This window comes from Miscanthus floridulus, chromosome 12, assembly GCF_019320115.1.
Source record: "Miscanthus floridulus cultivar M001 chromosome 12, ASM1932011v1, whole genome shotgun sequence".
NCBI classification, from domain to species: domain Eukaryota; kingdom Viridiplantae; phylum Streptophyta; class Magnoliopsida; order Poales; family Poaceae; genus Miscanthus; species Miscanthus floridulus.
Window position 1 is genome coordinate 66,671,025 of NC_089591.1, and position 15,783 is coordinate 66,686,807.

The window sequence follows — 15,783 nt, forward strand, 5'->3', positions numbered from 1 at the left end:
AATTCATCAACAAGGAAGTTGTAGAACTCATCGATATGTACAACTTTTTTTTGATCATTACTCTATGTGACAAAGTTTGAACAATTCAAATTTTGAATTTCAACAAATGACAACTTCAAGCAAGATTTTGTAACACTAAATGATTTCAGCTGAAAAGGTCATGAATACCAAAGTTGAATAGCTCATCAAGATCTACAACTTTTATTTTGATAATTTCTTCATTCGATAAAGTGGTAGTATACATTGTTCATGAATCATCGAATCTCTCCATCATAAATTATAAGTCATTCTAACTTTCTTAGAGAGTTAAAGCAAAGTTTGATCAAATTTATATAATAAAATAATAATATTTATGATACCAACTAAGTATCATTGGATTCTTTATTAATTATATTTTCATAGTATACTTGTTTGATGTTGTAAATCTTTGTGATTTTTAAATTTTGGTCAAACTTAAGATATTTTAACTCTCTAAGAAAATTGAAATGACTTATAATTTGGAATGGATGGAGTAGCAATTATCTATGTTACTCGTGCTTAGTGCTCATCATTTATTTAATGTCTAGGTTGTCTTATTTGGGTCTGCAAAATAAAAAATATAAAGATGCGGACGCTTAAACATTCTCCCGTATGTTAAGTACAGATCTGACCGGGCATCTTGTCACCATCCCTACCATTCATGGCGTTAATTTACATTAAGAAAATAGCGTAATAGCTCCCTACTGTAATACTAGCGTCTATAAGCTTTATATATAACTATAACTAAGAGCTATGCTATGTATTGTCTTCTTGCGCCTATGCGGAGGGTTTTTTTTTTTTTTTTTTTTTTTTTTTTTTTTTTTTTTTTTTTTTTTGCGGCGGTAAGATTAGCTCCAGAGCTTTGTCACCAGCGTAGCACCATGTCCTTCATTCATACTTGATCCCTCCGATGTCCAGCAATGTCCGGTTCCTACGATTATTGAAGACTTTGTCGTTTCGTTCTCTCCAAATTTCTAAAACTCCTCATTCTTCAATCTGAGGAACTAATCTTCATTCTTCAACGCCTCTTGCATATTTAATGTCAATGGGCAACCCACTGGACGTGGTTCAGGTCCATACATCAAAAGGAGACCGACACCAGTCCAAAACATATCTGAATCAATGAAATAATATTAGCAGTTGCATCGTTGGATACAACGTAGGATGCAGATTCATTACCTCCGATCCTTGATTTTCTCTCGCAATCATCAACAACAAGGTCGATGACCTTGAGAAACTGTCCTGGTTGGGAGTGCGCAAGAGCACCCCCTTGTAGATAATGGCCACAAATTGACTGCCTGCCGATGACGCTTGCAATGGCAATCTCGTCGTGCAATCACCGAAGTCATCGCAGGTAACAAGATCCCGACAAAAAAATTATCTGATTTCGTCCGGTGGATTTATTTGGGCTAAACCCTAAACAAACTGGATGCAAAAACAACGAAAAAAAGAGATGGGTTCCCTCTCCTTACCCGGCAGGTGCACCGGAGAGGAAGGAGAGGAGCCCTAGGTAGAGGTGTGGCGACGGTGAGGACCTAGGAGCAAGGGCGGCGTTGGCGTCTTCCTATTCACCCTAGGCGCGCGGTTGCTAGGCATGGTTAGCCCCAGGCAACAATATTGCTTGTTCAACTGGATAGACATATAAGCGTTATAGTAGGGACATTTTAACCTTCACATGTTACAATAATATTGTAGTTTGACACTAGCAGTAATTGTTTCCTCCGTCCATTTCGTGGCTTGAATGCGCAACGAGATTGACTTTTTTTTTTTTTGATAATTAGTAGTAGCAGAAGGTAACGCCTTGACTAATTCCAGTGTCGTATTTGAATGTGGTAGCCATCAGGGAATTCTAGCCCCGGATTTCGGACTGTCTTGCCACCTCCAAGACTTTTCCACCTGAAATATGTGAAAGAAATTAAAGGGCGCTGGGAAATGAATTTAGATTATTTTCTAACTAAATTCTGACTCCCGGAGAACTAAGCTTGTGAAAATTCTACCTGTATCTAGTGACAAGGAAATGGAGGAAAATAGACATTTGCAGCTTGCTGAAGTCTGCTCCAACGCAGGATCTGAGGCCTCCTCCGAATGCCATGAAGTGTCTTGACCCACGGTCTATCTCCGGTTTATCCTGTATGTGGACATGTCCAAAAAACAATTTTACCGGATATCACTACATGCATGTGTGTTTCCGCATACATGGACTACTGAATCCACAAACCTTGAATCTTGTAGGGTTAAAGATGAGGGGATCTGGGTAAATGACTGGGTTCAAGTGCACTGCTGGAGGACAGACCATCACTCCCCATCCTGCTGGAATTGTGAACCCTGCCAAGCAAGGGGATTAGAAAAGTATTCAGTTATTGCTCCTCAGTTTGAGCACGCATAATTTTCCAGCCGATAAGATTAGTCGTCGAAAGCACTTTAAAGTAACATCGAATAAAGCTATTGTGTTTGGTTTTAGAGTGCGATCAGTTTGCTGAAACAGATAGGACGACATGTGTAATGACAGCTTCACCTTTGAACCGTATATCTTTCAGTGCCTTTCTGAAGATGCCAGGCGCAATATTGGCTAATCGGACAGTCTCGTTGATAACCTATAAAAATAGTGTGGATCTTCCTGTTATTGTTGTATCTTAAATAATATTTTTGTACCATGTATGAAATGTTTGAGAGCAAACATATGCATGCACGCTCATAGAGTTCATAGTGCACGCAGTAGTATATAACTGAAGCCAATTGTTCCAGTTATACATGTTCTTAACACTAGCAGGTGCAGGTCAGGTGATTATTGACCAATTTTTGTCGTAGCCGATCGACAACCTGGGACGTGAACGTCATAGACTTGTACTCCATCCATGTGATTCCATCAGATCCATGGCGCGCCTTACGAATCGTTTCATGCTCCACCTGCATGCATCAAAGCCAAAATTAAATCGTAGAGGCATCAGTGCCGATCAAAGGTTGTTTGTATGTTCCTGACCGTGAGCTCTTCCAGGACTCGAGGATGGTCTGCGAGCAGCTTGACGGCCAGAGTGAGCGCCAGCGACGTCGTGTGGAAGCTGGCGAACAGGAGCACGAACATCAGGTCGAGTGCCATTCTGTCCGTCACGACCGGCTTCTCCTTCGTGATCTCCTGGATGACGAGGTCCAAGAAGTCGCCGCCATGGCGACGTGCCGTTTCCATGGCGCCTTCTCCTGCTTCGAGCACCTGTACCGATCTCTTCCTCTCCTCTAGCACTTCCTGCAGCACCTCCATTGCGCTCTGCCGGCCCTGAAAGTGACATGACAGATAAAAAAAAGGCCAAGCTTGTGCAGAGTTAATTAATTCGATCGTGATACGGACACCATAGTGCAGCGAGTAGCAGCATGTACTCACCTTCATGCAAGAGTAGTATGCTGTTCCTGGCAAATACAGAGGGAACGAGATGAGCCCTCGAACGAAGTCGAAGAAGCTCTTCCTCAGAATCTTGGACCTCGACGGCTCCAAGTCGAGCAGCTTGTTCGCTGAAAGATCGAACACCATCTACGCGCACAGACGACACAGACATGCAGCAATCACAATTCACAACAATGGCAGCCTGGCACACAGAAACTGTTACTTGCGTACCGTGGAGACGGCCTCTTTCAGTTCGACGGCCGGCAGGGTCGACCAGGTGCAGAGGGAGCTGCTTACGGCGTGCTCGACGTCGCGGAGCATGGACGACTCCCTGAGGCTCTCCGGGCCGAAGTAGCGGAGCACCATGTTCTTGAGGTACTTGAACATGGCGCCCTGCTGCTCCCCGACGTTGTCCCTGCCGAGGATCTCCACGAAGGAGTCCGGGTACCAGCTCTGGAACAGCTGCCCCTCCTGCTGGAACACCATGTAGTTGAGCTCCTCGTCCGCGGAGACCACGACCGGGTGGCCCACCAAGCTCGTCTTGAAGATCGGGCCGTACCTAGCTTGCACTCGAACGGGACAGGTTTCAGATTCAGAATCGCCACACGAGCCCGGCCCATCATGTTCCAGCTTAATCGGGCCTCGGCCCAAGCCCAAACCGAGGCGGCGTACCTTTCCAGCCTGTGCCGGACGAAACGCGGGACGTCCAAGGAAGCCTCAGGGGAGAAGAACTCCAGCGTCTCCCCGACGAGCGGCAGGCCCATGGAGCCCGGCGGGAGGCGGCCGCTGCATCGAGGGTTCCTCCACCTGTGCACCGCATACAGCAGCAGCAGCAGCAGCATGAGGAGGAGCACGAAGGCCGCCACGCCGGAGAGCCGCATGTGGTACGCGCACATCTGCGAGATCGGGGACGGGCGATATGGGAAAACTCACGTCACGCGCCTCTGCATGTTTCGGAAGCTGCCACATAGACACGGCACTCGAAATTTAAAAGACCACGGGCTTCCTCAGCTAGCACAAGTTTAGTGTGTAAAGAATATGGCCCGGCCGGACTTTGACCGTGGTCTGGTGAATATGGCAACGTAAAGGGTGTGGAGACTAGTGGTTGCTGCATCTGTTACAGTTGGTAGGTAGATTCGAGTGGTTCTTTAATATACAGCATGTTCGCTTTGGTCGTATTTGGCTTATAAGCCATGGTTTATCAGCTAATGAATAATATTTTTCTCTCACACCAAACCAGTCAACAGTACTTTCAGTCATGGCTTATAAGCCAAATCAGCCCAAACGAACAGGACGATAGACATTCGGTGGTTCTTTTACAGTTTCGAATGTTCCATCATTCAGTGGTTGAGACTTGAGAGGTCGGTTCCACAATTCTGAAAATTTGTCAGCCATGAATTGGTCTTAAAATAAACTAATTTATTTATTGTAATTATTAAGGATTTTTTAGTGATTGTGGTGATTAGAGTCTATTTATTCAGTTGTGAGCTATGAAAAAGCTGTTACAAGCTGCTATGAGCTATAAACAGGTCTTCTGGAAAAGCAATTTTAGGTTCCAACCGTTTAATTGTTCGACCCTTTAGCAGCAGAAGCACTTTTTAAAAGTTGAATCAAAACATAGCCTTTAATCACCGTCATGTCACAAAACAAGTAGAACAGGGTCGATATAATGATACTTGTTATGCATCACAAATATTAGCATTTTTTAATATATATTTGGTTACATTTTTAAATAGATTGACTCTCTGGGAAATAAGATGTGCAATTATTTTTTGGCGGATAAAGTAACCTCATAGATTAAGTAGTACAAGGTTCCATAGAGAATACTGCCTTTCATAGTTTTAAATTATCATAAATGCAAGTTTTAAAATTATCCTAAACTAAACTTAACCTTTATGGTTAGCCATATTAGCAATAGAAATAACTTTTAGATAGTTTAAATGGGTTATACTAAAATGGTTGTCCTTTACAATGTTAATTAGCCATAAATATAAGTTTTAGATGGTACGTTGTTCTTCACATATATGGATAATATTGGATATTTCACATTTAAACATTGATATGAAATTAGGTAGAGAAGAATCATAAAAATAAATTTGAAAACATCTATTTAGCATCTATATTAAAACCGAATATGAATATAAGGATACAAATGTTTGATCTTCTAGATGTTTAGACATCCAGGTCCATCCCTGGCCTCTACACCGTCGGATCAAGTGGACATTATTATGCCATTCCTTAAGTACCTCCTCTATGCGCTAGACCTGCCCAAACATGCATTATTATTACTAGCAAATATACTCATGTGTTGCAGCATGGTGTGCAATTTGTTGTGTTGTGTGCATGCCATGATAATGAGCTAGTTGTTTCTATTGAATTAGACTGAGCTTGAATCAACCTTAAATCAAATAAATTCTAAGGTCCATAATAAATGTTAGTGCACTAAAGGATTAATCTTATATGGGAAATTAATAGGAGATTGACTCAACTTAAAGAGATGACTTATATTGTATGTATTAGTTGTGAGTTTAATAAAAGTGAAAGGCGAGCCACATGTCTGCACGTACATCACAAAGCGAATGGGCTCGGACGGCCAGACCATGATATAAGTGATATGACGTCAACTAATGTTACGTGGCTCGAAACATAAAACAAGAAAGGTAAGTGTGAGCGACAACTGACTAAAGAGTGGAAAAGATACGAGTGAGCGACAACCAACCAAAGAGTTGAAGAGAAGCGTGAGACGGAAGAAAGAAAATTTGCTCTTTAGTATAGGTACAGATTATTTTCTTATAGAATAACCTTAGGGCTCGTTCGTTTGCCGTGGATTGAATGCCTGGAATGATTCCAGCTGGAATTGCTTCACAATTTGTATAGTTTTCATAAGCTGGAATTGTTTCTGGGCCAAATCCAAGGTAACCGAACCTAGCCTTAGTCTTTGGATGTCGGGTACGCCGGGATTTAGGACTGGAGGAAAGAAGCAACCTCTAAACTCCGGCAAAGGTCGGTGCCGGCGTGGAGGTCATGTGGTTGCGCTATAGCCTATAGACCGTCACATTGCGTATATTATTGGCTCAAGAATAACTCCTTATTAAAATAATAGTGTATGGTAAATGGTGCGTGTGCGGTGTGCCCTCATCACCACCCGTTGTAACTGCACTGCACGGGAAGTTATGCTGGTAAGTGGTAACCAGAATCAACGAACCATCACCGGCTCCGGCTGGATGGCTGATCCGAATGTTGTTCCGTGGGATTCTCCTGTCCTGCCTCCAATCATACCCACACGGCTAGCCTGCACTGCGTCCTGGACTCCTTGTCTTATCGGCAACCTTTCTAGGGGTCGTTGGAACAGCAGCGCACCGCCGGATGTCCCTGGCAGAAAGCTATCCGTGGTACTGGCGTCGTTGCAAAAGCTGCGTTTTCTCATCATCCATCCCCACACGAGCTTGGCCAGGGCAGTGGGCAATGACTACTAGGACTGCAGGAGCATAGGACAATCAAGCAACTGAACTTTTGTTGTCAAAAAAAAAAAAAAAAAAAAAAAAACCTGAACTTTCTCCTGCAGTCCTGCTTCGTCTCAGTCTCAGGGTATGTTTAGTGGTATCTCCAGAAGGTGGAGTACTGTCGTATCATGGTGAGAGATGAGCTTACCATGGCTGCAAAACTACAAATGGCCCTAACACACTTGAGTAGCAGAATAGCCAGCTGCATGAAACATGATTATTTTTCATGTGTATCACTAATGACTTCCTCTCTTAGATCCTTTTGGACAGCTGTCTGACAGAGATTCTTAACCACTGCTAGTACCCTAGGTACTAGATTTTGGCAATTGTTCAACCACTAACCGGTAGCTACATGCTGATCTTAGAGAGGTCATCATTCCAATCCAAAACTCCATTATGCAGCGTTAGGTGAACTTAGCACCTCAGCTAGCTACAACTCGGTACATTTCAGTGCAGTCCAGAGGGGGGGAAATCATACTAGCGGCCCGGGCTGCGAGCCTCATGCCATGTTCATGTTCATGTTCTTCTGTGTCGTGTCTCTGTCAGTTTTGATTCCGGTACATAGCCCATTGGACCGTCTGTGTTTGTCCTTTTGCTCCCCGTGTCCGAGACCAATCCGCTCTTGGGCAGTTACACTGCTTCCCTAGTGTGCATGCCAGTTGCCAGTGGAGTGTAGAGACGATAGCCCCGTCGCTATTTTTGAAAGGGTACGTGTCCTATCTCCACCCCCACTCTATTATTTTTGAGTCAGTCTCAGGCCATCGGCAAATTACTGTGCCCGCATTATTCATTCTGCTGGCTGAGACCATAATTCAGGCACCTACTGCACTCGAAACATGATGCCAGCTCTACTAAGGTATGTTCTGCCAGAAAACATTAATCACTTGGTGAAAGCTATTGAGGCCAGTAGACAAAACATGCACGGCGTGACAGTGACAATTTTGTGCTATATTTGCGCAAAAATCGCTTTCTGATGCTGATGGAAGTCAAGTGGTTCGGACTGTTTCGGCATTTTTTTTCCCAGCATATCTGACGGTACAGTCAGAATTTGTGACATTTTCCTTGGTTTGTCTTCCTCTTGTACTTTCGGCACCGACACATACGCCGGCAGAAAATAATGGGGAGACGCAACCGTTTCACAATTGATGCGTTTGGTGTGAAGCGCCAAACTTGCAACCAAATTACTGGTCAAATCAGAACGTTTAGTGCCCGTTTGGTTACCCTACTAAAATTTAGCTACTAAATTTGAGTCACTTTAGCTACTAAAATATCAAACAAACTGATCAAAAAGAGACTAAAGTAGTTTAGTCACGTTAGTCACCCAAGAGTAGTTAAAAGTGGGCTAAAGTGCCCAGTGAACAAGGGCTGCCCTCTCATTATTGCTGGTCCCCCACCCTGATTTAGGCATTCATTAGGGGTAGTTTGGTCTTTTTTGAACTGCTTTAATGGCCTTTAGTCACTTTTAGTCAATAGAACCAAACATGGGTGTGTTATGGTGGGAAAAGTGTACCAGCGTCGTAACAAGAAGAGTGGCTGAGCAAGTCATGCTGAGGCATGCACGAGAGTGCGGTCACCAGGGTTCAGGAGTGGGAGCCAGTTTGGCTTCGCCGATTCAGTAGGAGTCAGTTATCAGGATTGCTATTTTGGTTGGAGTTTGTTAAGTCAAGTTTGTTAGCCCTTAGATTCAGGAGAGATTTGTTATTGAGTTGGTATAAGTGTCAAACATTATGAAGTAATAGATTTTTAGCCTGGATTGAGTTTTTCTCCCCTTGAGCCTCCGGGCGTTACTGTTCATGTCTTCCTGTTGTCGTCGAGTTCTCAGCCAGGCGCCGAGCACGGCGCCGCCAGTTCATCGCCGGGGTTTCAAGCCCAGGCCTCCCCTCTCGCACTCCTACTCCCTCAGATCCTTAAGCTCCAACAACCTGGTATCAGCCATGTCTGGTCCTAGTTCATCAGCCGCTGCCGTCGTTCCAACCACCGCCGCTGCCACCGCCGCCGCCACCACCTCCGCGTTCCCTGTGCTCACCACCTCTGCGCCCATCGTTGCCACCACCGTGTCGCTGCTCAGTCCGCAGTCCATGACCCCAGCATCTCCCACCGAGGCCTTCAACGCCTTGACGACGGTCATCTACGCGATGCAACGCCAGATGGGGGACATCTCCTTGCATCTCGCTGCTGTGGAGCGTCGGCCCTCGTCTTCGGTGCAGCCGTTCTTACAGTACGAGCTGTCGGGTTATGGCGGCATTCTGGGGCTGCCTGTGTCGGCCCCGGCCATCTCGGAGTTGCCGCTATCCGCGCCGCCTTTCTAGGCTACACCACCTGTGCCGACCATCGGAGTCACCATCACCGGGGCCTTGTCCCTGCCTGCCGTCGTCGCCTTCCACGAGTGTTCCCATCACCCAGATTTCCTTCCCGCACTCGCCATCGTCAGTGCCTTTGAAAGTGCATTTGCCCCCTATGTGGGTTTTGGTGTATTGATGACATCCAAATTAGGGACTAATGTGATCTTAATGAGATATGTTGTAGCTATTAGTCCTATGAAAGATTCAAAGAGTTGATAAAGATGAAATGGTATCCCTCAATTCTTGAAGTTGTAAAGGCGGACGAACTCAAAACTATCTCCAAAGGTTTTAATTTTGTTTTTGAGTTTAGGATCCGCCGCACTATAAAGAGGGATGCAAGTTTAGTTGGTCTGAGGAAGATAGAGTGCTCAAGCATTTAAATAAAATCAAAAGAGAGTCACTCTAGCACTTCACGCGCACTTAGAATAATTTTCTATGACTTTCGGTGTCAGAAGTCCCGACGTAAGTCGGAACTCCCGACAGTCGGAACTCCCGACCTAAGCCAGGAGTCCTGGCACCTGTGCTTCTGACTACTCGCTGTCTGTGCTCGTCGGAAGTCCCGACGAACGTCGGGAGTTCCGACCGTCGGAAGTCCCGACGTTCGCTGGGAGTTCCGACACTGACCTGACCCTTGCTAGGAGTCCCAGCATCTGCGGTGCTGGCTGTTTGTTTAACTGAGCACGTCGGAAGTCCCGATGAACATCGGGAGTTCCGACTGTCAGAAGTCCCGACATGTGTCGGGAGTTCCGACACTGACTTTCACCCGTGGACTTCTGACTCGTTGTGAACAGTGTTTTCTGTTGTAGTCGGAACTCCCAGGATCTGCGTCGGGACTTCCGACGTAGATCTGAATGGTTGGATTTTCACTTGGAGTATAAATACTCCTCTCTTCACTTCTAACCGTTACGGACTCATTTCATAGTTGACTCACTTCATGCTGAACTGCTCCCAAGCAACAAAAGCACCCCTCTCCTTCCTCCCCTGCTCTAATCTTTGATTCCCTTAGGTTTTGAGTGAAAGGAGAGTGGATTAAGTGAGAGCATCACTTTGGAAAGCTTGAGCACTTGATTTCTTCGTCAAGCCGGTTGATTTTGCGTCTATTACTCTTGGGGCTTTGCCCCTAGCCGGCTAGGCGTTGCCCTAGAGCTTCCATCTTGTGGAAGAGCCTTGGGAAGTTTGTATCACCCTTTGATTTCTTAGTGGAAAGCTCAAGTGACCTTTGTGGTCGCTTTGAGAGAGGCAAGGAGGTGGAAAAGACTCCGACCTTAGTGGTCACCTCAACAACGAGGACATAGGAGCTCCTTTATGGGGTTGCCGAACCTCAGGATAAATCCTTGTGTCCCGCGTGCTTGTTGTTGTTGTTGTGATTGCTTGAGATTACTTGTATGTGTTTGTCTCTTTGTCTCCAAAATCCCTATTTTAGGGTTTGGTCTTGATCTACCGTTTAGAGGCTTTACGGCGTCAAGGGAGTGACCCAACATCTTCATCAAACCATAGGGAAGTGAGGTTGTTAGATTATTTATCCGCAAAGTTAAATTTGACACTGCTTTTCTAGTTTACGTAGGCGTCGGAACTGCTGACGTTTGCGTTGGAACTTCTGACAACGTCGGGAGTTCCGACCCAAACGTCAGGACTTCTGACAGTGGCTAACAGATTTGAACTTAGCATTTGCAGTAAATTTTTAGATATGCCTATTCATCCCCCCCCCCTCTAGGCATTGTTAGATCCTTTCAATTAGTATCAGAGCGAGGTCTTCTCTTTGCGTTTCACCACGTGAGAATAAACAATGTCGGAGACCGACAAGATGCAAGCCATTGCCGTCGAAATGGCCAAGAAAATAGCTAAAGAGTTGATGAGTACTCAAGTCAAGCTCTTTCAAGATGAAATGAAAAAGATGCAAGATGAGATGAGCAAGTTGAAGGAAGAATTGAGCAAGAAGGTTGATGATGCAATAAGTGGCAAGAATGATATTAGTGACAAGAATGAAGCAAACAAAGATGCCGCTAGTGATATTGGAGCCGGTGAGCATGCTCATGGAAAAGGAATATATTCACACATGAGTTTTGACTATGGACAAATCATGAAAGGTTCAACACTACATACTCTGTCCGTCAATATTGGCAAGCCACCTCACTTTGATGGAACAAGATACACCGATTGGTCTTACAAGATAAAGATGCATCTAATAGCTGCAAGACTTTGGGAAGTTGTGGATGTTGGTGTGATGATTCCTACCGATGAAGATAGAGAGATAACTCTGGAAGAAGTGCACAACCTCCATCAAAATGCACAAGCTATAGCTTTGCTTGTGTCAAGCCTAGCTCCGGATGAGTTTAGAAAAGTGAATGGAATGGAAAGTGCAAAGCAAATTTAGGATACTTTGAAAGTATCATTTGAAGGAGATAAAAGTGTGAGAAAAGGCAACATAGAGTTACTTCATGGTGAATTGGAAGGATTTGTATTCTTGCAAAATGAAACAACACAATCCATGTTTGATAGGCTCATGGCATTGGTCAACCGCATAAGATCTCTTGGTAGCAACGAATGGGATGACAACAAAGTTGCTAGAAAGATGTTGAGAACCTATAGAGCCAGGAACAACATGCTAGTGTCCGTGATCATGGAAAGGCCCGGCTATGATGAGATGACACCTCAAGAAGTTCTTTCAAAGCTCAAGCGTCATGAGTGTCTAGATGAAGATGCAATCAATGCTCACAATCAAAATCCTAATGCAATGGGATTCAACAAGAGTGCCGCCCTTAAAGCAACTCAACAACATGAAGGTCAAGTTTCACGTCAAGAAAAGAAGAAGAAAGTGAAGGATGATTCCACAAGTGGAGAAGAAGATTCTGATGCGGAGGTTGCATTTGTGATTAGAAATCTTAGAAAGTTTGTGAAGAAGAAAAGCAATTGCAAGACCTATGGTGATGGTAAGAGAAGGTTCAAAAAGAGATTTTGCTATGGATGTGGTCAAGTTGGCCACTTCATAGCCGATTGTCCTAATAAGAAAAGGAAGCACAAGCATGACAAGGATGAAGATAAGAAGAACAAAGACAAGAAGAGAGGTGAAGCTCATCTTGGGGAAGAATGGGAGTCAAGTGATAGTAACTCAAGTGATGATGAGAAGAAGAAGAAGGGAGCCGCAAACATCGCCATCCACCACTCTTCTTCACCGACCATGATCTTCCCCGACTCAACTTCATCACCAAAGCTCTTCTCCAACCTATCTTCATCACCGAGGCTCTTCTCCAACCTCATCGACAATGACTACTACACCCCAACTTGTCTCATGGCAAAAGGGGAGAAGGTACATACTACACCCATTTCCTCTAGTGATGAGTATGATAGTTGTGATGATAACATAGAAGAAATTGAAGCAACCATGATAAAGAAATTTGGTAAAAAGGCCTTCACTAAAATAAAAATGCTAATGAAGAAACTAGAGAAGAGGGATAGATGCTTAGAGTTGCAAGGAGATATAATTACTCAAGAGAGAGAGAAAAACCTTGCACTTGAAGCATCTATCGCCGAGGAAAAGATGAAGGTTGAGAAGTTAACCATTGAATTGTCTTTAGCTAATGACTCAATTGGGAAATTGACTAAGGAACATTCCTCGGTTAATGATCAAATAGCTAGCCTTAAGAATGAAAAGAGTATAGCTCAAGTGAAAGTGCATCTAGCCCTTTAGTGGGTTTTGGATGATTGAATGACAACGTGATTAAAGGACTAACCCGTTTGCTAAGTGTGAACATGTAATAGGTTATCTCACAGGTACTTAATGAAAGCCAAAATGATGTGTTGTTTTATAAACAATCTAGTTCAAGCACAAGACAATAATGCAAATGGAATTCATGTGAAGGCTTATTTTTTGTGGGATTTTCATGTACTATGTGAAAGCAAGCTCATGATTATTAGTTAATGAGACATGAGGGATTGCGTATGGAATGGTCTTATATTTGAAGCTTGCTAAATTAAAATGAAAAAGATAACAATACATATGAATGGATGATTCAACAACAAGATGTGACTTAATGGCTTGAGATGGTGAAGATAGCAAGGAAAGACTTCGAGGTACTAAGCAAGGGTGAAGGGCAAGCGACGGCTTGGTGGCCAAAGAACCTAGCTAGGGTGAAGAAGAAAGTACTTGCATTTAGTTGAGGTACTAATCAAGCTAAGATGGTCATATTGATGTGAAGAATCAAATCTATAATGAAGTATTTGATGGAAGTGACTTGATACATTTGGGATTATTCAAATTTAATGAATGGAATCAAGTCACATGCTCAAGATGGCTATGCTCAAATGGAAAAGATCAACATCAACTTGTTAGCACCCTTACTTGATGAAGATTGGAAGGGACGGCATCAATTCAAAAGAAATCAACTCAAGTGGTATAAATTCATTTTTTCTTTGATCTTGAGTTTAATAGGTATGCCGTACTACTAAGAGGGATGCATCATGTTGATAGATAATGTTTCATAAGTGCTCAAGCCAACTCATGTGAGATTTGAGTGTTTGAGAGACAAAAGAGCTAATTGACTTTTTGCTGGTCTGGCCATACCGGACGTGTCCGGTATTTGCCCAGTAACTGTAAAAATGTTGTTCTCAGGTTGGTTCATCGGGGGTTCCGGTGTAGGTCGGGAGTTCCGATAGTCGGGAGTCCCAGCATGGGTCGGGAGTTTTGACGTGTCGCACTTCTACTGACTTGGAGGGTACACTGTCCTGGTCATACCGAGCGTGTCTGGTATTCATACCAGACGTGTCCAGTATGGATGACCAGAAGCCAACGGCTAGTTTTCAAAAGCCATGAGGGTCAGGAGTTCCAACGTGAGTCGGGAGTTCCGACGGTCGGGAGTTCCGACGGTCGGGAGTTCCGACATGCGTCGGGAGTTCCGACACCTCACTAACTTTAACTCAGTTACATGTTTTTCAAAATTACTGAGGGTCAGGGGTTCCAACTTGAGTCGGAAGTTCCGACGGTCGGAAGTCCCGGCATTCATCGGGAGTTCCGACACCTCACAACTTCACTGTAACTTAGTTACCGTTGGTGCAGTGTGAGTCATACCGGACATGTCCGGTATTGCAACGGCTATAAAACGGCTAGTTTTTCAAGGGGGCTATAAATACCCCCAAGCCTCCACCTTTGGAGGCTGCTGATTCTGCTGAGATAGACACATGTTTTTGAGCCTTGCCAACTCTCCTAAACCCTCTCTTAGTGAGTGTGTGATCCAAATTGCAAAATCAATTTGTGGGTTGAGAAAGAATTTGAAAAAGAGAGCAAGCCACCACTTGAGCACTTGTGCATATTGTCAATCTCATGATTCGCATTTGTTACTCTTGGACTCTTCGGTCCTAGATGGCTAGGCGTCGCCAAAGAGCAACCGAGAGATTGTGGTTGCTTCGGAAAGTTTATAACGGTCGATTCCGCCGCCTCGGAATCATTTAGTGGAAGGAGGAAAAGGAGTTGGAAAAGACTCCGGCTAGAGTGACCTTTGTGGTACCCTCTAGGGCTGACCTTCTGAAAGGTCCTTGTTTGGTTTTGGTAATTGAGTGACAACTTAGGTGGACTAATTGTGTTTATGTGAGATACACAGGTGATTAGTCCACAGGTACATGTGTATGAGCAACATATGCCATGAAGGTGAAAATGGCTTGGAGATGTTGCAAAGCTCACACATGTGATGATGAAGGAGCTTATTGCACATGAGACATGACATTGAGTCATGTGATCAAGGTGGAGAAGATCAAGACAAGACTTGGCTTGATGGACCGGTTGCAAGCGTGAAGGGCAAGTCGAAGGCTTTGGAGTGATGGACCGCGTGGCGGTGAAGCTTGAGCAAGACTTGGCGCCGATGGATGATGGCAACGGCGAAGAGCAAATAGAGTCAAGATCGATGAACCAATATGATCATGTGATGATATGAAGTGGATCATATCATTGTTGATCGTGTTGGTGCATGTGTTGCATCAACATTGGAGGAGATGGAATGGAATGCGCAAGGCAAAGGTATAACCTAGGGCATTTCATTTCACCGGTCATAGGTGTGTAGAGAAGTTTATGACCGGGTTTAGGATAGATGGCCGTACTATCAAGAGGGGCAAACTTGTTTGCATATCGGTCATCTAGTGCCACTCGAGTGATCTAACTTTACATTGTCGCTAGGATCGAGTGGCGTGGCAAGTTGAGTGGCTAACATCCTTTGGGAAATGATTGTGAAAATGCTAACACACATACACATGGTGGTGTACACTTGGTGGTGTTGGCACATTTACAAAGGAGGTGATTCGGCGCTTTCGGGAAAATAGAATGCCTATTTTCTATTGCGCCGGATGCAAATTCTTGGTGGTTAGCTCATTGGAGCAAGGGTGAAGAAGTTAGAAGTGAAAACGAGTTGGTCACGAAGATGCCAGCGTCGGTCAACTGACCGGACGCTGGATCTGAATGCACCGGACGCTGGAAGGCTATGTCCGGTCAGGCTGACGTACGGTGACGCAGTAGCTGGAGAGTGACCGGACGCTGGCTGCGTCCGATCGTGTTCGACCA

The 15,783-nt window shown here is 44.5% G+C and overlaps 1 protein-coding gene across 1 annotated transcript; it reads right to left on the reverse strand.

Moving 5' to 3' along the window:
• Positions 1-1,823: 1,823 nt before the first annotated feature.
• Positions 1,824-4,290, reverse strand: LOC136498356 (cytochrome P450 87A3-like). Its single transcript, XM_066494296.1, has 9 exons — positions 4,067-4,290; positions 3,626-3,953; positions 3,395-3,541; positions 2,999-3,289; positions 2,839-2,925; positions 2,534-2,612; positions 2,237-2,343; positions 2,016-2,146; positions 1,824-1,914 (listed from the first exon to the last, which is right to left on the reverse strand). The coding sequence occupies exons 1-9, from the start codon at positions 4,288-4,290 to the stop codon at positions 1,824-1,826; spliced, it is 1,485 nt and encodes a 494-aa protein (XP_066350393.1).
• Positions 4,291-15,783: the final 11,493 nt, after the last annotated feature.

Bases quoted from the DNA above. Each gene is read 5' to 3' on its own strand.
- LOC136498356 (XM_066494296.1), bottom strand. From the start codon at position 4,290: ATGTGCGCGTACCACATGCGGCTCTCCGGCGTGGCGGCCTTCGTGCTC. The intron at 2,926-2,998 runs GTCAGGAACATA...TGATGCATGCAG, and splicing joins GAGTCCTGGAAGAGCTCACG to GTGGAGCATGAAACGATTCG. The intron at 1,915-2,015 runs GTAGAATTTTCA...CACATATTTCAG, and splicing joins TTCCTTGTCACTAGATACAG to GTGGAAAAGTCTTGGAGGTG.